Source organism: Chrysoperla carnea, chromosome 2 (genome assembly GCF_905475395.1).
Source record: "Chrysoperla carnea chromosome 2, inChrCarn1.1, whole genome shotgun sequence".
Lineage (NCBI taxonomy): Eukaryota > Metazoa > Arthropoda > Insecta > Neuroptera > Chrysopidae > Chrysoperla > Chrysoperla carnea.
Window position 1 is genome coordinate 22,382,793 of NC_058338.1, and position 25,561 is coordinate 22,408,353.

Consider the following 25,561-nt stretch of genomic DNA (forward strand, 5'->3'; position numbering starts at 1 on the left):
TGAACTTCAGATTCTTTGATTTTTGTACTCAAAGATAGCTCGAAGTCCGAGGAGTAATAGCGTATTTTCTCCAAAAAATTATTTTATTCCCACAAAAAGCTTTTACTTATTAAATGATTTGTTCTGAGTTCATTATTCGGCTTATTGAGAATAATTTATACTTCACTATAACCATGCGAATGAAGCCGCGGGAGATCACTAAAATGCAATATATCTGGGAACTTTGGAAGTTGTTAATTTACCTTTTTGATTTCGTGAACTTGATAAGTACTAAGAAGCTTTTTTGTCTCATCTCATTTATAAATAACAAAAAATTTTAATAAGTCAATTTTAATTGTCTTCTAGTGTATTTTATAGTCATTAATAAAAGTTTTTGTTTATAATATTTAATTAACAAATTGAAAAATTTTAATGTATTTTTAATTTTTAAACATTTTATTATTTCAAATAGAGTTCACCTTTATTGTTCTTAAGACCTTCAAATTAGCAAAATTAGTATAAAACTTACGCTTAGTTTGTGCTTAAACATGATGAAAGTGCTACTCGAAAAAAACTCAATCTGAAAAATTGTGAAATGTGTTTTTGATAAACTATTTAATTAAATAGGTAATTATTTTGTGAGTAAACGTAAAAGAAATTAGAGAATTGCATTAAAACTGGTTTTTCAAAATTTTTATAGGAGCGAAACGCGTTAATTAACGCAAACCTAGCACTTTTGAGTCTGCTCGTTAGTGGGGTCAAACTAAATGTTTAAAACTAGTAGGGTCTTAAACTACATAGAAATCTATTGTGAAAATCAGTATCGATCTCTCTTAATATGTGCAGTATTCAAAACTTTTATTTGTAATTTAGCTTATTATTTTTGATACTGGGATAATTGGTAACTTTATGGTTCTATAAAATGTTAAAAAAATCTTAAAGTGTAATATTTAACACTTAGAATAATAAGACAAGGTGGATATTAAATAAAGATTTCATTAAATATTAATAATTCATAAAAAAAAATACATATTTTTGATGCTTTATCTTAAAACAGAGTAAATCTAATCTAATAAAAAATTGTCATGATTTTTTTTTAAAACAATTACACAATCTACTTTTGATTTTCTTTATAGGTACGTCTGCAAACAATAATAATACTCGAAATTTATTCGATCAATCAAATTTAAGTTGAATTTGATTTGAATAAATTTTTTTTGTGTACTACAAAAAATTTTAATTATTTTACTCATGAAATTTTAATAATCAATATTTATGTGTTTGAGAACATTTTATTAAACGTTACTAAATGTAAGTTAATTGGCTTTGAATAAATTTACGATTATTTTTTGGAAACAAATTTAACTTTTTATTGTTTTTACAGATTATATAATAAATAAAACTCAGTTGAAAAATAAACCTCTAAAAGTTGAAAATGAGATTTTCCTTATCAAAGCTGTTTAATTCCGAAACAAATAATGAAAATGATCAAGAGGATAATGTTGGCTGTAAGTAATTATAAAGTAATATATATGTTTTTGATAAATTCTATTTGAAATACCCATTTGTTTTAATATTTACCCCTTCTTAATCTTTTCATCGAAATATTTCGATGTTTGACAAAGTCGACTATTTTTAAAGAGTATTGCATGGGTGGCCCCTGTTAAAGATTATTACAAAAATAAAATTTATTTCTACGAAAAAAGGGATTTGCAAACGTTAATTTTTTGGTACTTTGTAAAAATTCAGGTATAATTGAAAGTGTTTCAAACAATAAATACAAGTTTACGTTTTTGGATTTAATTTCGCATAAAATTTTTTTCAAATTGTCCCTTAATTGTTCTGATCAGAAGCTCTCACGGCCATAAAATTTTGTATCGGGTAGTTTTCCAGCTACGAGCAATCAAAGCTACACATACATTATGTTTATATAGCCCGTAGCTCGAAAACTATCCGTTAAACAATTTTTTGGATGTGAAAGCTTTTGATCAAAACGATTAGAAGAACATTTTTTAGGTGGTTTGAAATAGTTTCACAGAAAGCCATTTTCCTATCTCATATTACGAGGTACTTTAATAAATGCATTTTAAGCATTTCGGTTTAGGTCTAGTATATCTCAGAAAGACACTTTAAGACATTACATTTTAAGCAACAATAAGTAAAAAAAATTTAATGAAAAAAATTTTTTTTTTATGCTAAAAGTTTAAAATTTATTTAAGCTTAATAGATTTGTTGATACTTCAAAACGATAAAACTTGAAGTTTAATGTATCAAAATATCGGTATAAAAAGGGAGAATCTAACGGCCCAAGAAATTTGTTTCAGAAAATGATTCTTCTTGCCCTTTTCGAGAAATTTCAAAAAAAAAAAAATCCTGACCTTAAAGCTCATGTACTTTATTTTGACACTCTTATATTATGAAAGTAAACTTATGTTTAAAAATTTGAATAACAGTCTTTTTGTTTGAGAGTAATTTGATGGCACATATTCGAATTTTCGAGTGCAAATCGTTACCTCTATATTACTTCGTGTATATGGAAGTAAAATATACCTATATAAATTAAAATTAAAATAAAATAATTATAATTAAAATAGTTAATAATTGTAGTAATTAGAATTAAATAAAATGTTTTTCTTAAGAAAAATCTTTTGTTAATCACGTCTACATCAGGGCTATTATATGAAAAATTAATTTAAACGAGATTTAGAGTTCGATTTAATTATTTATTATTAATATTACAACCTTGAATTGTTTTTATATTGATTTTTATAACAATTTTTTCCCTTTTTTCTGGTGTATTAGATTTTTTTTCTTTAAGTGTTGCAAATATGGCGTTTATTAAGTAATGCTTTCAAGGTGAACTTTTATTTTTGCTATATGTTTATATCTGCAATTGTCAACCATTTTATCATCTGTTTCATTTCCCCAATATTTTAAAAAGGAAAAACACGATTATCGATTTATTCAAAATCCCTTTAAAAAAATCGAGAAAAACGCAAAAAAATTTTTGGTTTGTAATTTGATGAAACTCGGTGAATGGTGTAATTTTGATCCAAAAAGTATAAAAATCGGGTTAATTTTATGATTGGATGCAGATTTTCTAAGATATCGCAATATTTGGATCGATTTTAGCCCGTATCTCAAAAACTATTCGACCAGTCATCAAATGCACCCGATTTTTGTATTTTTTGGGTCAAAATTACCTTATATACTGAGTTTTATCAAAATTGGAGACACAAAAAATTTTTCGATTTTTTGCTTTTTTTTTAAGGGGTACCCCTTTGAAAAAATCGAGAAAATCGCAAAAAAAATTTTGTTTTAGAATTTGATGAAACTCAGTTAATGGGGTAATTTTGATCCAAAAAGTATAAAAATCGGGTTAATTTTATGATTGGATGCAGATTTTCTAAGATATCGCAATATTTGGATCGATTTTAGCCCGTATCTCAAAAACTATTCGACCAGTCATCAAATGCACTCGATTTTTGTATTTTTTGGGTCAAAATTACCTTATATACTGAGTTTTATCAAAATTGGAGACACAAAAAATTTTTCGATTTTTTGCTTTTTTTTTTAAGGGGTACCCCTTTGAAAAAATCGAGAAAATCGCAAAAAAATTTTTGTTTTAGAATTTGATGAAACTCAGTTAATGGGGTAATTTTAATCCAAAAAGTATAAAAATCGGGTTAATTTTATGATTGGATGCAGATTTTCTAAGATATCGCAATATTTGGATCGATTTTAGCCCGTATCTCAAAAACTATTCGACCAGTCATCAAATTTTGTATTTTTTGGGTCAAAATTACCTTATATACTGAGTTTTATCAAAATTGGAGACACAAAAATTTTTTCGATTTTTTGCTTTTTTTTAAGGGGTCCCCTTTGATGCAAATGCAAAAGAGAGAAATGCAAAAAATAATTTGTTTTGGAATTTGACGAAACTCCGTGTATGGGGTAATTTTGATCCAATGAGTATAAAAATCAGGTTAATTTAATGATTGGACCCATAAAAAGTTACAATGTCAGCGTATATCTTGGGCAAAACTTCATTTTCAAACAAATTAAAATCCATAAAGTTGAACAAAAGGGTGGATGAGTGAGGTGATAGTCTAAAGGAGAAATTTTCCAGCAAAGCGGGCGGGTATCTGCTAGTGAATTATACGAAATGTCTGTAGCCTTAATATTCCTGACCAAGTCACATTAAAATTACACAAAATAAAAATATATAACTAATCTTGCAGTTAATCGATTAAGATTGACACCTTTAAAAATCTGTGATGAATTAGACATCAATTTATCATTTATCATTACTTTGATTTATGGAAAACTAATTATCTAACTATTATCATATATGTATTATAATCCTAACAATTATTTAAAAAAATTCAATAGGTACAATTAGTAAATTCATTGACTACAATTGTGTTTATGATAAATATTTTCATTATACAGGAATTTTTTTTGGTGATACTATTCCAATTTTCAAATTTGATGTGTTACCTACATCATAAAATCGTTAAATCAATAGATATATTTTTGTTTATAATAGAAATATTTATCAAAAACACAGTTGAAAGCAGTAATTTTCCTATTTTTTTCTATTTTTATTTTCTAATTAATTATTTTAATTAATTACGATAATGATTAATTAGTTTTATATAAATCAAAGTAATCATAAATGATAAATTTTTGTCCAATTCATCACAGTTTTTAAAAAGGTGTCAATTATTCCAAATGGATTGCTCATCGAGATTAGTTTTATATTTTTATTTTCTATAATTTTAATGTATTGACTTGGTCAGGTATGTCAATTGATTACCAATTACAAATTAAAATCGAATTTTGAATGCGATAATAATAATAAAAATATTATAATATTTTATTCGACATAAAGTTCTTGAAATTATAATGACATCCCTCGATCAACAATGTCCTACTAGCAGTTTTCAATTTTTTTAACACCGGAAATATCCATAATTCTGTCGGGTAATCTATTATGAAATTTATGTCCCCACCGCAGTAAAGAAAATTTTGTTCAAACAATAGGCTTTTGTCCACTAAAAATAATTGGTTGGATAAAAGCTTCTATTGATTAATCATGACATGCAGATAGCACAAAATTAATTATTATAAAATATAAGGATTATTATTATTTTTTTAAAATAAATTCTTTAAAATTATACATCTGGTCACGTGATCTGCAAACACCAATCAGATGTAGTTTTTTTGTTATTTTTTGGTTTAGTCCCAATGATAGTTTCTTTCTGTAAAGAAGTTTTAAAGGAATTTATTAGAAACATTAAAGTAGAAATTCAGTAGAAAAACTAGCGTCTACCGCAGTTCTGCACATTCTTGGATACTCCGTAACATATTATAATGTTTTAATTGTAGTGATGAATCAAACCATTTATTGATATAACAAGTATTATGGATTTATCATAGATGGTGTACTTTGTTTCTAATTTTGTGATAATTAAAAACAATTATTGCATCTAATACTACCATTAAGATAATACCATAGAGCTACAAATAGTTGATCGCAGTATAGAGAGACAGACAAAGTAGAGAGATTCTGGCCGTTTCGCACTTAATAAGCATATAATTGTGTTTCCTTAACATTAATTATTTCCACCAATCAGAAAGTATTGAAAGTATTACGTCACGCCATGACAAACGCAATGTAAACAACATTACATTCTAATAGAATGTAGCAAGTTAGTTGATTACATCTGGGTAAACTTGCATACACCAAAATGATTATAAGTCGTGATGTCATTCAAGACGCCATGACACTCTACATTGTTTTCGAAGTAAATTTGAATTGGTTTTTGAAAATGCAAAATACATAATGCAAATAGTGTTTTTTTTTTTTTTAAATACCTACTTTTTTATGTTAATCAAATACTAATGTAACGTATAAACCAATTTTTCAAATTTAAGACAAAAGCCTATTGTTGAGATAGATATTTTTGATCGAATTGCACAATTTTTAATCAGAAATAAATAATTATGATAATAAATCTCATTTACGATTTGTTTATAATTTAGCTATAAATTTTTGTTATTATTGCAATTAAAATGTAAAAATATTATATCCATCATATCTGAAAAATATTATTGATAGTAGGGGTAAATGTAGTACCAGGGTTCAGAATTTATATATTTTTTTAAAGCTTTTTTAAATATAATATTGGAAAAATGAAATTTTATCGTAGTGTTTAAAATAAAAAATGCTATGTCAACTAAATATAAGAACAGCAAAGCAAAAATTATATCGTAAATCAAGAGGAAAAATTTTAAAATTATTCACATGGCATACGTTCTGCAGCAGTGGTGGCCCATGATCGCCAACAGCTGTTGAATAGATATGGCACTCAATGATAATGGAAAACAAAAATTTTTGAAACACTAAAAAAGGTTATTTCTTTTTTACTTCTAATAACTAATGTTTAAAGATAAATAAGCACTATCTAAGTTGCTTGCTTTTTATTTATTAAACTTTGTCATCGTCTATCTAGAAACTTTAGTGATTCAAGGTAAAATGTATACGAGGTATTACACCTTACCCTATTATAGCAAAACTTTAATTCCTTATTTTTAAAAATATGTTGAATATTACGTATATAGTTACGTCCGTTGTTGTTTATGATATTTGGCAAATGACCTTTTTGAAATTTGCATTTTATAAAACAGATAAAGTTTTAAGGCCAACATATTTACTTCAAATACTAGAAAATTATCGTAAACAAGGTAATGGTTGACGATATATTATTATTTTGAATAAATCAATAGAAAGAGCTTATGGAGAAAATTAAAGATACATAAACAAAATTTTAACATTCAGGTCCTATTGAAAAAGGTCCTAAAGAAAGATTACAAAATTTTTTCCTAAATTATTTCATTCCTGTATTTAGGTCAAATAAGTCACTCGCACTAGATACTAATATTAACCTTAAACAAGTGTAATATAAATTAAAAACAAGTGAAAACAAACAATTGACAGCGTTAATTGTTGAAATACCCTGCATAGAAAGTGTTGAATGTCAGTGCTTGCTTTATTTCTTTTATAAATTAGAATAGTTTAAAAAACATACATATAATTATGTTTTAAAATTTAGAAAGTTTTCGAAAGAACTTTTTTTTGTTTTTCGAGAATTTTTTATAAGACTACTAGTTGAAGCAACCTACAAATTTTCAACTTCCTATTTTTTATACTTAAATGGACATCAACATTTTGTCCTAATTTGCGTCCTCACAGGTAAACAGTGATGTAAACGAAAAATAATTCAAACAAAAGTTATTTATTTCTTTATAAGGAATAAGTTTTACATTTAAACTTGTTATTTTATCCCTAACGGTTTTCAAGATTGGTTCTATGGACCTGAGAACTTCTTCACCTATGTTGTTCATTTACGAACTCAACCTCTTTCGCCGTTTTGAGTTTTCAAGATCACTCTCTTTATGAACACCTTTAGCAAAAATTTGTTTGTAGCATCAATATTTTTAAGCGTTACAAACTTGGGACTAACCTTAGTATACCTTGATATAAATTTATTATATATAGGGTATAAATATTAATACATGATATAAATAATAATAAGGTATATGTTTAATGTAATAAAATAAATAGATTACAAATATCTACCAGTGATTTAAGAAAATATTCATTAAAAATTATAAGTATACAGGAAAATGATTTTAAAAATAGACTTTATATTAAAATCAATTATGTAATAAAAAATTACTTAATTAATTGCACATGTTACTATAATTTTAGTGATGCCTGATAACATTTATCAAAATATATATTAAAATTATACCAAATACAAATAGCACAAGCAATAGAAAATTAATTATCCCTGAACTCAAAAATTTTAGCTACCATGCGGAGTTTTTGGAAAATTAGGAATTGGTAGATGTAATTTTTCAAATTTCTCTGTTTTTTCATGAGCTTTATACTGCTATTAAACTTTTTAAATTTGGGGTTTCTTGCATATCAGCTTATACAATAACATAAAAAAGTACTTTTTTTTTCTGAAATGGTTAAACAATAGTAACTATAAGGTTTTGTTTTGACGCTAGAAAACCTATTTTTCCCGTACTGTTATTTATTTTATTGCCGGTAACCATTTAAAAAACCAGATAGGTTTTCGTGCGTCATAATGCCCTTTATAGTAGTAACAATTATCAGAAAAAATAGCGTTTGGTTGCTATAATAGACTCCTATGGTTGCTGGTCGAGGCTCCAGCCGAATTTTATAGCCGCCCGAGAATGTAATGCTTTTCCTACTTACAAACTATAATATCGTAAAAAGCATACCTCAATCAATTTTTGAAGCTGTAAAGTAGAATACAAATGAAAATTTGCAGAAAATTTGTATCAAGTGCAACTCTTACATTTTCAATCTTTTCAGTCAATGTACAGCTTTAAGGTTGTTTCAGTAATTTTGACATGATATTTTACATACTTTCAAATAACTTAAATCAAATTTTCATGCGATGTGCTAAGATTTTGGAGTTCAAAAATTGTATTTCTTGTACTAAAGAGATTAGAAAAGATTGACACGTGTTCAGTTTATTATAAGTAATTATCTACTATTTAATTTAAAATATTTGCTAATATCCTTTTCAATAATTGTTAGAATTTCTACATTGAATTTCGCAATATTTAATGCTTCGTAGTCGTTTCTAATATTTGAAGAGAGTGGCCAAAAGGTGAACCGATTCGGAAGAATCATGTTAATTGACTCGCAAATTCCTCAATTTTACCTTTTCACTAATGCTTCGCATATTTTCACGAGTAATTGACCATGAATGTTTTTTTTTTTTTTTTTTTTAATTAAATTAAATTATCGAATATTTATTTCCTCATAAAAAAATGAATTGATTCGTGGAAACAATAATTTTCTTATTGTATGATCTTTAGACAAGAAGTTTTTGTACAGGATCGGCTTTAAAAAGTATATGCATTTACTATCACTGTATATCTTATAACTTCAATTTACCTGAATAATCGCATTTCGTATAAATTTGTCTCCGAATATAAAAAGAGAAACTCGAGGAATTTTTGTTTTGTATTTAAATGCCACAAGTGAATTTGTCACACTCAATGGTTAGTTAGAGAAATGAAAAAATAATAATGAGAAAATCGGACAGATTATCAATTTTGCACTCGAACCAGATTATTTATTTTGCACTCTCCATTAAATTATCTTTCAAATGAAACCAAAAAAAACAAAATCGCTTCATCCGCTTAGGCGCGCTACAGTGCCACAGCCAGACACACACACATAGCGTTCAAACTTATAACAAGCCTTTTTTTTTTAGTTCGGGGGTTTAAAACAGACTCTTAGGCCGATATCTTCTATTTTTCATGGAAGGTCGACCCATGTATGAAAGTAGCGGCTATATCAAGCACATTAGCCAGTAATTGTACACTATTCGGGAGGAGGGGGTATGTCTGAGGTGATTGTTGTTTGAAATTCATTCAGCAAGTTTCAAAAGGGAAGTTTTGAACATGTATGTCTCTGATAATGGCTGGATTCTTTGAATTTTCTAGAATTTCGGGGAGGAGTATTTATCACTCTTAGGCTCCCCTGGCTATACGTACTTGCCGGTTATTAATTTGTAACAAGTCAAAAATTTGTGTTGGCGAAGTACTTAGACAGTTTATTAATATTGAGAGCTATTGAGAAAGTTGCTCTTTTTAAGTTCTAGGCTCAATAGGCTCACAAATTTTTAACTGTCTTGCCAGCTTAAAATCATACTTATTTTTTTCCTTATTCTTATAAGATGGTTATCGCCTCTCTGATACTTCCGACTTCGGTTCGATACTCAACAAACTGGCGCGTTTGATGATGACCAACGATTTATAAATTTTGATCTATGGACACGCAGTCTTGTTAAAAAAAGGTTGAAATGTCTATAATTACAAAAAAAGAAAATCATTCAAATTTTCAGCTGAAAAAACCGAAAAGCAATTAAAAGCTCGCCGTGCTCAAATATCACCTCAAAAATTTGTTTATCAAATTTTGTTTTATAGCTGCCGGTTAAAAGTAAAAAATAATTCAAATCTTAAAACAAGGCTTAAGGAAACATTAGTTACAGGTAAAAAATTGTAATTATTATATTTAAAATCCTATTTATTATACATTAGATACTATTGTTAAAATCATAATTTTCCTCGATAAAAATCCCTTGAAGATGTGGTTTTAATTTCATTTAATATTTAGTACACGGTCATATCTAGTGATAATCGATAAATTCAAGAAGCAAAAAAAATACAATTGTTATAGAAAAAAACAAAGTGTAATTTTCAAAGATTAAAAAGCGTAATTAATTACCTATAAGTGGTTGTCATTTTAACATAACAATGATAAATTTGAAATGTTACAAATAAAATTAATTGATTATACTGAATTTGTTGTTAAAGGCTTTAAAAATATTGAAAAAACACCTTTTATATAGAATTTCGAAAACAGTAAACTTGTTAACAGCTTTTTTTTTTTAGATAAGATTGAAAATTTAGATTAGGTATCACATTTATAGAGAGCATTTATTTAGGTATTTGTATTTTTAATGTGACATTTATTAGCAATATTGCTGATTGTGAAAATTAATAATATAAAGTTAATAGCTCGTGACAATAAGCAAAATATTTTTCCAAGTGCAATTTGTAAGTAAATTTTAATTAAAATATTACAATTATTAATTATATTTGGGTTGTTGAATAAAAAATAATAATCAATTTTCGTATTTTTATTTCAATTATTCATCATAAATAATATTGAAATTGGCCAAGAAAAGTTTTTCAAATTTATTCGGAGTTAAAACCAAAAAGGTTCATGTTTCGAAAACTTTTATAGAACTTTTTTTGTTTGAATACCGTTACTAATAAAAACAAATGAAAAAAACAATTGACTGAGTTGAAAATGATTTTTATAGATCAAAGATCAACCTATGGTAATTTTTTAGGAAATAAAATTATTAAGAAAATGGAAATTCCATAAAAATATTTCTTCGAATTATTATGAACGACTAGGTCAAATTTTAAATAACTACAATGTAAAAGTTGAAGGCTTTATTATTAATTAGTTAATACCTGCAGCTAAAAGTTCTAAGCATTAACTGTGGTAGCTTAGAAAATTAGTGATTCGTGATTATTTTTCTAATATCATAAATTTTAATTGTTACTAAAACTAAATCAAATTCAAAATCTTTCTTTAACCCGTCTGTAGTCGCATTATGAGAATTTTGCTTACGCTCGATTTAAAACATAAATAACTTTTATTTTTCAAATGGTAAATGTGGTTGATACTTTTAATCAGATTTCCATTTATCAGATTTTTCAACCAATCTACAGTTTTTTTAAATAATTTTTTTCAAGTCTTTCAGAAATTGTGAGAATTTTTCTCATCACGGGAGTCAAGGAGTAAGCAAAAAATTATAAAAAAATGTCATAAACTAAATTTTTTTTTAAATGTACAAATTTTTTATAAATTACAGCTCATGTGTTATTCTGATGTTTGAGCTATATTATTGTTAAGTTTCAGTTATCAAACAAACAGACAAACAAACAAACATCCTTATTTTCGCATTTATCTATAGAGATAGGGATAAAAGTTACCTATTTGACTTAAAACTGATAAAAACATAGAGATAAGGCTTTACCTCGATTAATTAAAAAAATTCCAATTACTTTGGAGTCAAGGTTGAGTTTCAAAAACATAAGTAGAGTAAGTGATTTAATAAAATATATCTTTAATAACAAATCAAAGTCGTTTCATAAATGATAAAATAATTCGATGATTAATTTTTAATTGAATTTGAGTTAATTTAATCAAACTGAATAAATTGTGATAAAACTACTTGTACCTCGTTGAAAAATCATCATTTGCATCATACAACTATTGTTTTGAAAAAATAGCTGTTTAATCCTTAAATTACAATATAAAATTTTTGCCCAGAAAGCTAAAAAACGGTATAAATGAATGGAAATTAAATTAAACTGTATATACAAGTTTTTTTTTTTCAAAGCATTAATTAAGTAATAATTTAGTTTCCGATTTTGTTTATACTTGATTAGTCCCCACAAAATCCGTCATTGATGATGAAATAGTATATTACACATTTAGGGAGCAAAATGAGATCTGAAACATTCTTTACTTGTTCCCGTGGTGTGTATACTATTTTTCTCCCCGACGAAGGCGGAAAGCGGCATCTTCATTTTACACACCGTGTAGAAAGTTGACACTTTCTGCACGGGGGTGCAGAGCAAACCCTTTTTAAAAATTAGATTAAACAATTTTGAAAATAAATCATCTGTTTTTTGAAAATTGATGGAAATTTTTTAAATCAATTTTTTTTATTTGATGTGAGATATTTAAAATCATACTTCTAAGAAATTTATTGTTATCATTTGCAACTTTGGAATGAAAGTATTAATAAGATAAAATAAAGGCAAAATCATATTTGTGGTTCACTAATTATTGTTTGTAAATTGAGGTCTAACAACGGGATAATTGATAATACATGCAAAAAAAAAATCGATTACAAACTTTGATCTCACATTAACAGATAAAAATTGCTATTTATAATTAATTTAAAAAATATAGTCAATGGAGAAGCAAAACTTCCATTATTTTAAAATCCATTGGAATATTTATAGTCCCCAGCACATCACATTTTTTCAGTTGTATCTGTGTGTTTGTCTGTCTGTTTTTTGGTTTCATTTGAAAGGCAATTTAACGGAAAGTGTTCTTAGTTTCAAGTGCGAGCTTAGAGTATCGTTCTCGAAAAAAAAAAAAAAATTGGCCATGATCCTCAAAATCGATTCAGTTTGGAAAAGGCATGACATATAATTTTAACATATAAATAATTGGGTACTATGGAAATGAATGGTCAAATAAACCTGGCTCAATTCATTTTGAAAAGTGAAATCTTAAAATAATTAGGTAATTCAAAACAACAATTCAAAAGAACAAACTCAACTCAAATATATCAATTTCAATTAAAATATTTCTAAAAATTTGTCCCAAAAAATGATAATTCTAAGTATCCTTTTCATCTGATCTGATGTCTTTGACCATCACTTTGATATTGATTTAAGAAGGAGTGTTATAAGTTTAAAATGTTTACCTCTGCGCCTATGTGTTTCTCATAAATCACATTTGCCGGGGGTTTTTTCAATTTTGTAAATTTCACTTGTTAATTACGTGAAATTACATATTTATAAATACTGCTTGGACATAAAATCTCTATCTCTCTCGCAAGAAATAGATGCCAATCTATTTTGCAGTAAATGATTTATCCATTTTTTCCCTAAACAAAATTTTTTTAATTTTATTTGTTTTTTCCTCATGTTTGCAGTGCCGGAGTGAATATTAATGTTAAAAATTACTTATGGAAGTAAGACAATACATATACTGAATACATACATTGACCTCACAATTAGTGATATTCCATTAAAAAACAAAATTAATTTAATGAGACACGCCTTTGAATTTTTATCAATAAAATATTTTAAAAATACATCACAGTTTATGTAAAGATTTAATTTTCAAAAATTCCCTGAATTTGTGTATTATGAATTTAATGCAAACACTAATTGATTAGAGGGTTAATTAATTTCGACCCTATTACTACCACAATTTATGTGTTTTTTGATCCGCTTTGGTGTTTCCAATATAAAAAATCACTATTCATAAATATCTGTCTCGACATAAAATTTTTATAAGCCTCTACATATGGTGTGTCGATATTGAGACCCTCATATTTTCGTTAGTTAGAGGAATATCGATTTGAAATTTTGCATAGTCATACAAGGTGATTGGTGACATTTTTTGAAGATACTTAACCGAAATCTGAACTTAAAACTCAACCTACTACAAATTAATAAATAGGACCGATTCTTAAAATTTTACCAAGTGTCAGATTTGGTTAGAGATATAAAAAAAAAAAAACTTTTGGAAAAAGTTACTTAGGATATGCTAAGAAAATGCATTTTCATATGCATATTTTTTTTATTTATACGAACTGTATTGTCCTGTGATGCTCGAGTAAACCCTCAACACTAAGTTATCCGCCCGCTTCAGTGAAATATTTCAAATTTAAAACAAGACTATGGCATAAGGAAATAGAATTCACGTTTCTTTTCCTCATTTCTCCACTCTGCCAACTCTCAACAACCAACAAGACAAATCCACCATATATTATCATTCAACAACATTCTCCTAAAAACTCACTTTCATTCCTTTTAGATGGCCCTCGACGTTGTTTCGGCTTCGATCACGAAGCTCACAATACAGCATAGACATTAGTTTAGAATATATATGTATAATGATTTAATAATAGCAACTTTTTGTAAGAAAATGTGGTTATTTCATTATATCTGTGCACACCGTTATCGTAGCAAGATAAATTATCACATATTCCCTATATTGTGATGTTACTGTGAAGCTACTATATTTTGAAGGTTAATCGAAATCCATCCAGTAGTTTCAGTAACAAACACGCATCTATTCATACATAATACATACATCCAAATACCCTCACAAAACACAAACTTTCACTATCATCATAGTAATAGGATATGCACAAAAGATTCTGGAAGCTTACCTACTTTTTTCTTTCAAACGTTTTCTTTCAAATTAGTTATCGTCTTAGATTTTCGGTGCTTACGATAAATCATAATATTACGTTTATGTTAATACTCTCATAAAATTTAAAACGACAACTACCTCAATAAAATAACAACAATGACCTTGTCTTGTTGCAGGTTTGTGTAAATATTTGCAAAATTATTTATTAGCTATAAAAATATTTGTAAATATTATTAAAGTTGACTTTCAACATTATCACATTAATGAAAATTACTTTACAGAGAATTCAATTTAATCAATTAATATTGTTAGTGACTAGATTCTCTTTATATAATGTTGACATTATAATTCACAAAAGTTAATTTATCAGATATTTATTTTATAGGTAATTTATTTTGGGCGCCAGAAGAATTTCCATGATCGATTTAGATTCGCTACTCAATACAGGTTTTAAGTCATATATTTTTTTTTTAAAATATAGGACCCTGTATCGAAGGTCCATAGAGAACTGGAGGTATGAATGAATCGTTTCGTGACGTTTATTGATTACGATTTATTAGTCTGTGGGACAGATGGAGTGCTTTGTAAAATGATTACTACACACTTGAAGTTTCGTGAGTGGCTTTTTGACGAGTCTACCAAATTACTGTGGGCAATCTTGTTCTTTCTATAATTGCTGGAAAACTTGTGTTTTAAAAATCAGGACAATTGGTACATTCCCTCCAAGTTTTTTTTCTATATGAAAGTGATTTTCCCCCTTTATTTTGGAAATCATTACTTTAATAAGAATTTATTTATCTCCTGATTAATTTTATTATTTGTATTTTACTATCCTAAATACTAAATACACTGTTATTTATGTTTCTTTCATCACCATTTCCCGGGGTTAAATCTAAAAAAAATAATTCTTGGGATCAAAGTTTATATAAAATGTTTTTCTTATTAATCATGATTCTCACTTGGTAAAGATTTTGCCCTATTGCTAACACCTATTTCATTTATTATGTCTAATAGAGGAACCTCGTACAATTGATATAGTTCATTAAGTAATGACTACGAAGAAATACATATTAAGTTTTGAAATAGAGTCTGAAGAATTTGTTGTTTATGATAAGGAGTGAACAAAAATGAATGTTTAAACCTCGTATCGTATGCGGGCCGTGCTAACGGCAAAAAATTATAGTTTAACCACTAGGAACAGTAGAAGTCTGGTCTATCTATTTTGAGCACAATGTTAAGTTTTCGTAGCCGAGAAACAGCAAACCAATACATGTAAAAAGTCGGAAATTTTCCTTAGATTTCAACGAACTATTGTTTTACACTTTTAAAGTGCGTTATCACATTCAAAATGGCTGCCAAAAATTGAAAAAGTTTTCAATTAAGTCCAATAAAAATGGTACGTTTCTCTATAAAAAGATATAGTTCAAATTGAATGAACAAATGCACAAAATGCTAAATTTTTGCTATCAATTAGTGTCTAAACTATTCGGTTTTCATAAAAATGTTTCAAACAAAAAGAGCTTGCGTATTTATAAAGATCAGCTATCTTATTTAAAGCCTTCATCTAATGTTTCTCAGTTATTAATAAGAGCGGAGTTTTCATTGAACCTGAAAACTTAGATCCATTTCAATATCGGTATAAGATGAGCCCCTTTGAAACTAATATTTTTCGTTTGAAGTATTTTCCTCGATTAAATTTATTTATCGAGTTTCAAACATCACTCTGTAAATGGAATGAGTGTAAAGAGTGGCAAATATTATTTTTTCTCCGGGGCCGGCTAAATAGCTAGATTGGGCCCTGTTCAATCGAGAGGGTGTTGTCGGCCCTATCTAAAATTTGGAGGCTCTAATACTGAGCTATGTTTATAATAGCTGTAATAAAAAAATGTTATCATTGGCATTTCTGTTGTTGCATATTAATTGTTACCCACAAGGTTTTGTCACTGATTACCCTAATATTTGATAGTTCAAGTTTATAATTAATACACCTATAAATATACTACACGCTTTGTTTGAAAGAGAGAGTATATTTAATTTAAGTTTACAAAAGACGAATAAAGCAAAAAAAAGTTCAAGTTTATATATCTATAAATATATTTTTGACACACGCAGAAAATTTCAAGCAAACTCGTATGCTATTATGTCTGATATAAAGATATTTTAAGAAAAATTTTAAAATTAGATTCACAAACATGTGAGTTATATACTAAAAGTAAAGTATATCTATTGACTATGCAAATATTTATTCGCAAATTGAATAATGATCGTACGTTTGTCTGTTTTATTTTTTTAGCATTGAACGGATAAAATCAATAAATTAAGTACTCTATATTTATTGAATTGTTCTTCTATTTACATTATTTTGAGTGTTTTCTATATATTTTCTCCGTTCAACTCTCAACATTTTTTTCTAAATAAGTTAGTAGTGTTTTTTTTTACATTATTTTATATTAAGGTGGTTGTTTCACTTTTTATAAAGTACATATTTAATCAATAAATATCTACTGATAAATTCTATAGAAAATCGAAGATTAAAATGAAAAGTGACAAAAGTTAAAAAAGATTTAAATAATGATATATTTAATATTTACGCGTTTTATTGAATTTTGTGAATCGATTTTATTAATTATGCTAACAGCCGTAAAGTAACGAATGAAAACTTATAGGTTCTCTCTTATTTGATATGTATTTAAAATAGGTTTGCTTGTACTTTTATCGGTGATTGAATTAGTATTTAGTATTCGATTACCAGTCTGTATTAAAATTTTTGACTAATTAACCCATCAGCACTAATTTACCCATCAACCGTTCTGTAATCTGTAGTCGCGTGATGAGAAATTTTTTCACGTGTTCCGCACATGCGTTAAATATTTCGCTTTATTTAAATACCTCACTTTTTACGTCCTTAGCACGCTATAAACATTTCAGCTTGATATCTCTTTTCGTTTTTGAGTAATCGTGATAACAGGGGGATAGACAGACAGACAACCGGAAATGGATTAATTAGGTGATTTTATAAACACGTATATACCAAAATTTTGTTCATAGTATCAATATTTTTAAGCGTTACAAACTTGGGACTAACCTTGGTATATTTCATATACATGGTATAAAAATGCAGGCTCCCGTTTAGATGGTAGTTTAAATATTCAGTTTATTTCTATTTGGACTGTACGAAATTTCTTCACTCAAATTTTAGGTTGTTCCGTTTTAAAAATCGTCCATGAAAGCAATGAAACTTTTTCTATGATACTATAATAAACTTAATGCAGAATATATCACATTTTACCTTTCTACAACTATACTTTGTCTATCCAAGCGTCAGTAAGTCTGTATAATACGGGAAAAGCAGAAAAACAACAAATTTTCTCCGTATTTTCTCCGTATTTTCCCAATATTCTTATATCAATGATTTAAAATTTTCTTAAAATAGATTAGTGTTAATGGCCCAGTTTATTTTTTGTTCGCAATTATTTATGAATCGATCGACATTCTAATGTGAAATTAGCTTCAAACATGAGACCTATCTTAAAATTTTGTAATGCAAATAATGAGTATTTGTTTAAATATTTAATAATTGTAGACGATCTAATAGTTAAAATAAATAAAAATTCTATCGGTGAATAAGCTGATCATTGTAGACATTATGCGCAGCAAAAACAAATGAGATTTTTCACAGTGTGATAAATATTTGCGCCACCGAAAACGAACATTTTTACAACGTATATATAAAATAGAAAATGATAAATGTAAAAACGATTGATTTTATATTTTTATTATTTTATTACAATCAATTTGTTAAATTGTTGAACTTCAACGATTTTAATCGTTTTCATTTGGTTAACAACAAGTGATAATATACTTGTGAAGTGTTGGTACACCTGCAAACAAAATTTTTCATCAAAGAAAATTCGTTGTGTATTTTATATAACGATTCATAGAGTGCAGTAGTGTTGTTGTGTGTAAATAATAAATTTTCATTATTTAAATTGAAATGTTTTTCGTATCATTTCTGAAAATTTTTTTATCAATTTGATTGCTATCAAAATTAAGTGTATTAAAAATGCCGAGACGAAAAAATAAACGGAAAAGTAAGTGTTTTTATTGTGAATAATTATTTTGATTTAATGATTTTTCGCTAAGATTTAACGTTGGATAATAGAAAGTTTATCTCAATATGTTTTATATAATTTTTATTTATTTCACAATAAATAAAAATAAAGTTTTCACGTACAAAAATTATTTTCCCAATTAATGCTTTCGTAGAAAGAGGTATACTTTGGTTTTGCAAACAAAAAAAAAAAAAAAATATTGCAACTTCTTAAAGACTTTTTTTGCCAAAGATCATTCAAGTTTTGTGAAAGATCATGAAAAGTATTTAGGAATAAAAATTCAAAATACAATCGAAAATGATGTCGGTTTTTTGTTATTGATGATTTTCATGATTTTTTTCTTAATTTTTGTTAAAATTTTTGAGAATTTAAATCATTGTAACTTTGACATCGAAGTTCAAAATATCATCATTAAAAAAAAAACGTGTCATCTTAGAATTTTACACTATTGTTTGTTAGATTGTAAAAACCTCTTACCAAAAAGTCGGCCTCTGAGAGGTGGGTTCAAGCCCCTTTTTTGAGGGGGAGTTAGGGGTTTTAATCAGTAATTTACAAATTACAAAAAAACTATGCATAAAATTTAAAAAAAAGTTCAACTAATAGTTCTAACTGATTTAATTAAATATCTCTGTCTACCCGTGAGGGTGTCTCGAAAATACTTTCAAAAAATTTGAAAATGACTAAATTTTGGGTTTTGTAAACCATCTTGTAAACCGTTAGAGATAGAATTTATTATAAAAAAATTAACAACTTTTGTTTGAACTTTGAATCTTTTCTTAGGCATCATTGTTTATACGAGAGGGCGCATAAACAATAATGTACCAAGAAAAAATTTGTTAATTTGTTTGAAACAAATGGTTCAAACTGGTTAGGTTGTCACTGTCTTACTCGCATTTTAGTTACAGAAGGCTGAGGGACTTCTCTAAGTCACGTTTGCCCATGCTTGCCCTAGGTTAGGGACTCTTAAAAAGGTCACTAATAAGTTTAAGGAATTTGCAAATAAATGTAGATGATTTTTTATTAAAAAGGATAATTTATGGAGTGAATAAAAACAAACCTAGATATTGATAATTTAAAATCTAATTAAACTTAATAAAGTTATCACGAGAATACCTTTACAACACCATCCTAAATGACATACAAATTTTTATTTATTTTCAGGTTTCCGGAAGATGACTTCGAAACTACCAACTTGTCGTGAATATGTTGCCATTTGCTTAGCCGAGGTTGTTGGAACTGCTATGTTAATTTTGTTTGGATGTATGGGGGGTATTCCAAGCGTTAGACCGAATGCGTCAGATATTTCTGGTGCACTGAGCTTCGGTATGACAGTAATGATGATAATTATGGTAAGTGTAAAGTTATCTCTCCTTTATTTCGTGATATTCATAGGACTTAAAATTCCATTTTTTGCCTTATGGTGTCAAAAGTTAACTCGACAATATAAATAATTTCTAGACAATTCTAAAAACAAATAAAAAATATCGTTTTATATTACTTAAACAGAGATAGAAAACATATACAAATAAAATATATGCAAAATAACATAATTTATGGATACTCCCAAGTTAGAAAACATACATTATTCGTGTCTACCCTTATCTTTGAAAAACTCTGGACGAAGCTACATTAACTTCCTTCAAGTTCATTAAATATATTTTTCCATTTGACAAAATTGTCATTGTAGTTGATGACTTCAATTTTTAGGTATTTGGGCATATTTCTGGAGCACATTTAAATCCAGCTGTAACAATTGCATCTGTAGTTTTTGGATCAATGCCAGCATTACTTTTTCCACTGTATTTAATGTCTCAGTGTATTGGAGCCATTATAGGGTATGCTATGCTAAAGGTATTATTTTAATAGAGATCAATGTTTTGATTTTTAATATTAAAGCTAATATTTTCTGTTTTCTAGCTTGTAACACCTCCAGAACTATTTGAAGGTGGTCTATGCCTTACATCCGTTCATCCAGGAATCAGTATATGGCAGGTAATGAATTATTTTTCACTTACACAAATTATTATAAAGTCTTCATTAAGTATAATAAGTATTTCGAATCGACTCATTTTAAACGGGAACAGCCTGTAAAGCAATTTAGTTATAATTTTAGACCAAACACTCATTATTTTGTATTTTTAAGGCTGAAAAAAGCTATTTTAGAATTTTTTGGTTCAATAATCTTATACAGTGAGTTTTGTGAAAATTGGCAACATAAAATTTGTTTCGATTATTTTAGAAAGGATTTTGGAAAAAAATTCCCTAAAACTCAGTTTGTAAGATTATTTTAACCCAAATATTTAAAAAATCAACTACATTGTGCAATTGAATAGACAGCTTCCGAAATAACGCTTAAAATCGCTCTGGGAATCGAATCGGTTTTCGTACAGAATTTTAAGCAATATTTGATAAAATCGTTAGTAGATTGAAACGCAATTGCTCAGAGAAAAACTTCGATAAAAGTTTTTATTTCAAATTAAAATTTTTTTTTAGTTTTTTTTTACCGATATATTTCCTTGCATGATTATATTTTCAATCGTTATTCTGAAAACCGATTATCAACCTGCAATAAATTTTCATGGTTTTAACTAATTTTATTGATGAATCTTCTTTATCAAACGATTATCAATTTATCAAGTCTATATTATATAATATATTATACCTATATTATAATTAATTTTCTTGTATGGGTAAGCGATGTCCTTGATACAATTATAATAATGAAATTTGATGAATGTGCACGGTTCATTACACGCACGTACGATTTTATATTTGCGGAAGTGTTTCTACAAAAAAAAATTCAAAAGATTATTAAAAATTAAAAAATATATTAAAATGTGCGTTATAGGCGACGATTTTATTAATTCGAAAGTAGAAATATTTGACATTGATCTTGTGGCAAAGCGACTGATAGACGGGATATGTTTATGATGAAAAATGATGTAACTTTACGAAATTAGACGAATAGAAATAATAAATTTTTGATATCTGGCTTATTTTTCCGAACTGCATTAATATAAATTAAATATATTAAATAATATTTATACCATATGTATATGAAATATACATAGTATATTAAGTTTCGTCCCAAGTTTGTAACGCTTAAAAATATTGATGCTACGAACAAAATTTTGGTATAGGTGTTCATAGAATCACCTAATTAGTCCATTTCCGGTTGTCTGTCCGTCCGTCCGTCCGTCTGTGGACACGATAACTCAAAAACGAAAAAATATATCGAGCTGAAATTTTTACAGCGTTCTCAGGATGTAAAAAGTGTCGAGTTCGTAAATGAGCATCATAGGTCAATTAGGTCCCATCCTTTAAACCGTTAGAGATAGAACAAAAGTTCAAATGTAAAAAATGTTCCTTATAAAAAAATAAACAATTTTTGTTTGAAACATTTTTTCGTAAACATCACTGTTTACCCGTGTGGGGGAAAATTAGGCGGAAATTTTATAGTATGCACCATACTTGAATATCAGTTATGTATGTGTCACATGTTTATGTGTTATGTGATAAAGAAATCAACACTGACTATGCATGGTATTTCAACAATTAACTCAGTCAATTGTTTGTTTTCACTTGTTTTAATTAAGTATTTTTAATTGCTTGCAGGGTGTTATGGTAGAATTTTTATTAACTTCGTTATTAATTTTGGTTTGTTGTGGTGTTTGGGATCATCGCAATAGCCACAATTCAGACTCGTTGCCTATTCGATTTGGCTTCGCTGTTACAGCACTTTCTTTAATTGGAGTAAGTATTTTCATTATGATTCATAACAAAATTTTGTGGACAAGATTGCAAAAAAATTGTCAATATCAAAAAGCATTATAGTAGCTAATATTTTTTTATTATTGTCATTAATTTATTAGGGACCTTATACTGGATGCAGCATGAATCCAGCCCGAACCCTAGGACCAGCACTTTTTAATAATGCTTGGGATGCACATTGGGTAAGAAAATTTAAATTATATCAAATGAAACATGCTTTCCTAAATCAATGATTTTTATAGATATATTGGGTTGGACCAATGTTAGGAGGAGTTGTCCCAACCATAGCCTACAACATGATTTTTTCACAGCCGAATGAGGGCAATGAGAAAGGTGCAAATGAAAAGGAAAATTCCCCATTACAGAAAACGGAAATGTACAAAAATCAAATGCCCATATAATTTGACTGATTGGAAAAATATTTTGTAACTGAAACGCATATCTGTGAATAGAAAAAAAGTATTTTTAAATTATCTAGGATAGTGACTGTTTAAAGCGCCCATCAAATGAAGCTGGCTGTATGAAGTAAAACTGCACAGAACAAAAATTATTTTAAAATTTCTGACCAATATTTGTGATAAATAAATATATTTTTAATTTTAAAACTAAAAAAAAAGGATAAATAAAAAATCAGCTGCAATATACTCACTTACATTAGCATCGTGTTAGGAAATGTTAATGATTCTATGGCTTTTAAGTCAGCAAGTGAAATTTTGGAACAGTCATAATATCTTACAAAATGTATTAATGATATCAAGTCTTAATTTATTCTTATTTATTTACTACTTTTTGTTACTTTGGAATAAAAAAAAATGTAAAATTCTTAGTTAGAAACGTTTTAGAAGACCTTCCATGTTTAAAACATATTCTTTGAATGTGATTTTTTTTAGTTCCAAAGTAATTTCTTTTAATTTATTTAAATGCTTTAACTACATTCATTTAGGAACCTTTATAGGATTTGTATTTTACACATGATAGGAGGATATGTATTTTTTGCTAAATTTGATAGCGTAGCATATTGTGCCCAAAAATTTGTCCAAATTGTCTATACCTAAGCAAAATACTTATTTGAAAAATATAAAATTTTGGAGAACGGTTACCTAAACAATTCGTAATTTTGTTTTATACTAATTGCCCTATTATTCATTTTCATTGTGGATAAACTAGGTTTACATAATTTTTAGATTAAATAAACAACTCAGTAATAAAAATACTCAAACAGATAAAAATATAAACAAATAAAAACCAACATAAACGAATGGATTACGTTTAAATAAATTAAAATGTAACGATCAAAATTATTTTCAAAAGAAAAATTGATTACGCTTAAATATTTATTGTAAGTAATTTTAAGTTAAGTGGTGGAGAGAGAATTGTTAGGCGAAATGAAACGTTTTTGATATATTGATTATTTATAAGATGGTTAAGTTTTTATAAATAAAGCTTGCGTTCCTTTTATATGACAGAACGTGCTGCTCAGTAAGGGGTTGACAATTTACATAATAAATTCAATATTGTCATAGCATAGAATAATAATAAATGAACGCATGTACACTGAATTTTTGTTTTGAACCACAGTGAAAAATAGCGATTAAAGAATTGTCAATTTTTTTCTTACAGTCAACATAATTTTATTGTTTTCATTTCTGATTGAATTGAAAGGGGTGGTATCTTTTTTTTTTAGAAAAATTAAAGTAAAAAAATTATTGATTTCGACATTTTTAATTTTTTTAAAAGTACTTTAACTAATTAAAAACAATATTTTAAATGCAAGATATTTTTTTTGCTGAGACGATTTTGAATTTCCAATTTAATCGCAAAGAAACACACATTAGTAAAAAGCACGGGGGGTTTCCCCTCTTCTCCTTCTTTCATCGATAAACAAATTTTTCTTTTAACAAGTCCATGATAACTTTTTTTCCAGTAAATTGAGCCGCGGTTGAGGGAGCATAAAAGGAGAAAGACCAACAAAGTTTATATGCCTGAAAATAATGTGTACTTCTAACAAGACAAAATTAAGTTATTTAAGCGTTTTTTGTGAGTTTAATGTATTTTCGATAAATCGAATTCCAAATTTTAAAATTTATGACTAGATACAGCCCCTGAATAATTATTGATTTGCTCACTGTGCTTCAAGACAAAAAATTATGTCATGTTAAGTATGTTAAGAATGTGAAAATGGAAAATTATTTAGCAATGTTGATTAATTGTATTTAAAAAAATTTATTGTACATATATGTATTTTTAAAAACATAATTATAATAGTTTTCAATTAAATCCTCTTGTTTGTTTTTTATTTTTAATTCGATTTACAGATTGAGTGGCAAATTTTCGAACAAAGCGCATTTAGATTGAGTAATTTGTGCATAGGTACGTCTAGCTATGAAGGTTTTAAAAATACTGAAGCTTTTTGAAAGCTTGACATTGGTAAGTTTTATGATAAAATAATTGGCTTTTGGCTATTAGGCTTTTGTCCTAAATTAGAAAAATTGGTTTATGCGTTACATTAGTATCTGATTTTCACCAAGAAAGATTAAAAACCCTAACTGAAACAGCTCAAATCTATAAATTTAACACCGTAAGAGATATTAATGTATCTGTGAGTCTTTCCGTGGTATCGTAACTCCTAAACGGATGAACCGGGTAAAAAAATTTTGATTATTAAAAGGAATGAGAATGTTCTTAGCTTTGTTTTAAGTGCGAATTTAGGGTTCCGTACCCTATAACAACCAGAAAAGAAGTGACGATGTTCAGACGGCTGAGTAGTTTGAAACATAGCTAAGAACACTCTTGATCAAATTACCTTTAAAACAAAAACAAAATTATCAAAATAGGTATATACATCAGTTTAGGAGCTACGATGTCACTGACGAATCGATCGCAGATGTGATTTTGTGTCGGAGGTTTCTTCAAATTTTTGTATTCCTTGCAATAAAGAATTCATGTATTTATCTATTGGATATATTTTTTTGACTAATGACTGTCTGACGTTGAGTAATTATTTCAAATAAAAATAAGCAGATTATTACTAATTTTTCGAATACCTTTATATAGTTTCTAAGATAATAGTGAAGGTAATAAATACGAATAAACTTTGTCG

At 27.4% G+C, this 25,561-nt stretch overlaps 1 protein-coding gene across 3 annotated transcripts; it reads left to right on the plus strand.

The window, feature by feature from the left end:
• The first annotated feature begins 1,265 nt into the window (after positions 1 to 1,265).
• On the plus strand, positions 1,266 to 23,620 carry LOC123291424 (aquaporin AQPAn.G-like). 3 transcript variants are annotated; one of them, XM_044871714.1, is made up of 8 exons: positions 1,266 to 1,290; positions 1,364 to 1,487; positions 19,852 to 20,039; positions 20,398 to 20,541; positions 20,608 to 20,682; positions 22,306 to 22,443; positions 22,563 to 22,643; positions 22,704 to 23,620. In XM_044871714.1, the coding sequence occupies exons 2-8, from the start codon at positions 1,415 to 1,417 to the stop codon at positions 22,860 to 22,862; spliced, it is 858 nt and encodes a 285-aa protein (XP_044727649.1). In that variant the 5' UTR covers positions 1,266 to 1,290; positions 1,364 to 1,414; the 3' UTR covers positions 22,863 to 23,620. The 3 variants fall into 3 exon arrangements, with proteins under 3 accessions (XP_044727649.1, XP_044727651.1, XP_044727650.1); XM_044871716.1 differs by lacking the exons at positions 1,266 to 1,290; positions 1,364 to 1,487 and adding an exon at positions 10,518 to 10,653; XM_044871715.1 differs by lacking the exons at positions 1,266 to 1,290; positions 1,364 to 1,487 and adding an exon at positions 18,627 to 18,669.
• Positions 23,621 to 25,561: the final 1,941 nt, after the last annotated feature.

Bases quoted from the DNA above. Each gene is read 5' to 3' on its own strand.
- LOC123291424 (XM_044871714.1), top strand. From the start codon at position 1,415: ATGAGATTTTCCTTATCAAAGCTGTTTAATTCCGAAACAAATAATGAA. The intron at 1,488-19,851 runs GTAAGTAATTAT...ATTTATTTTCAG, and splicing joins TCAAGAGGATAATGTTGGCT to GTTTCCGGAAGATGACTTCG. The intron at 20,040-20,397 runs GTAAGTGTAAAG...TTCAATTTTTAG, and splicing joins CAGTAATGATGATAATTATG to GTATTTGGGCATATTTCTGG.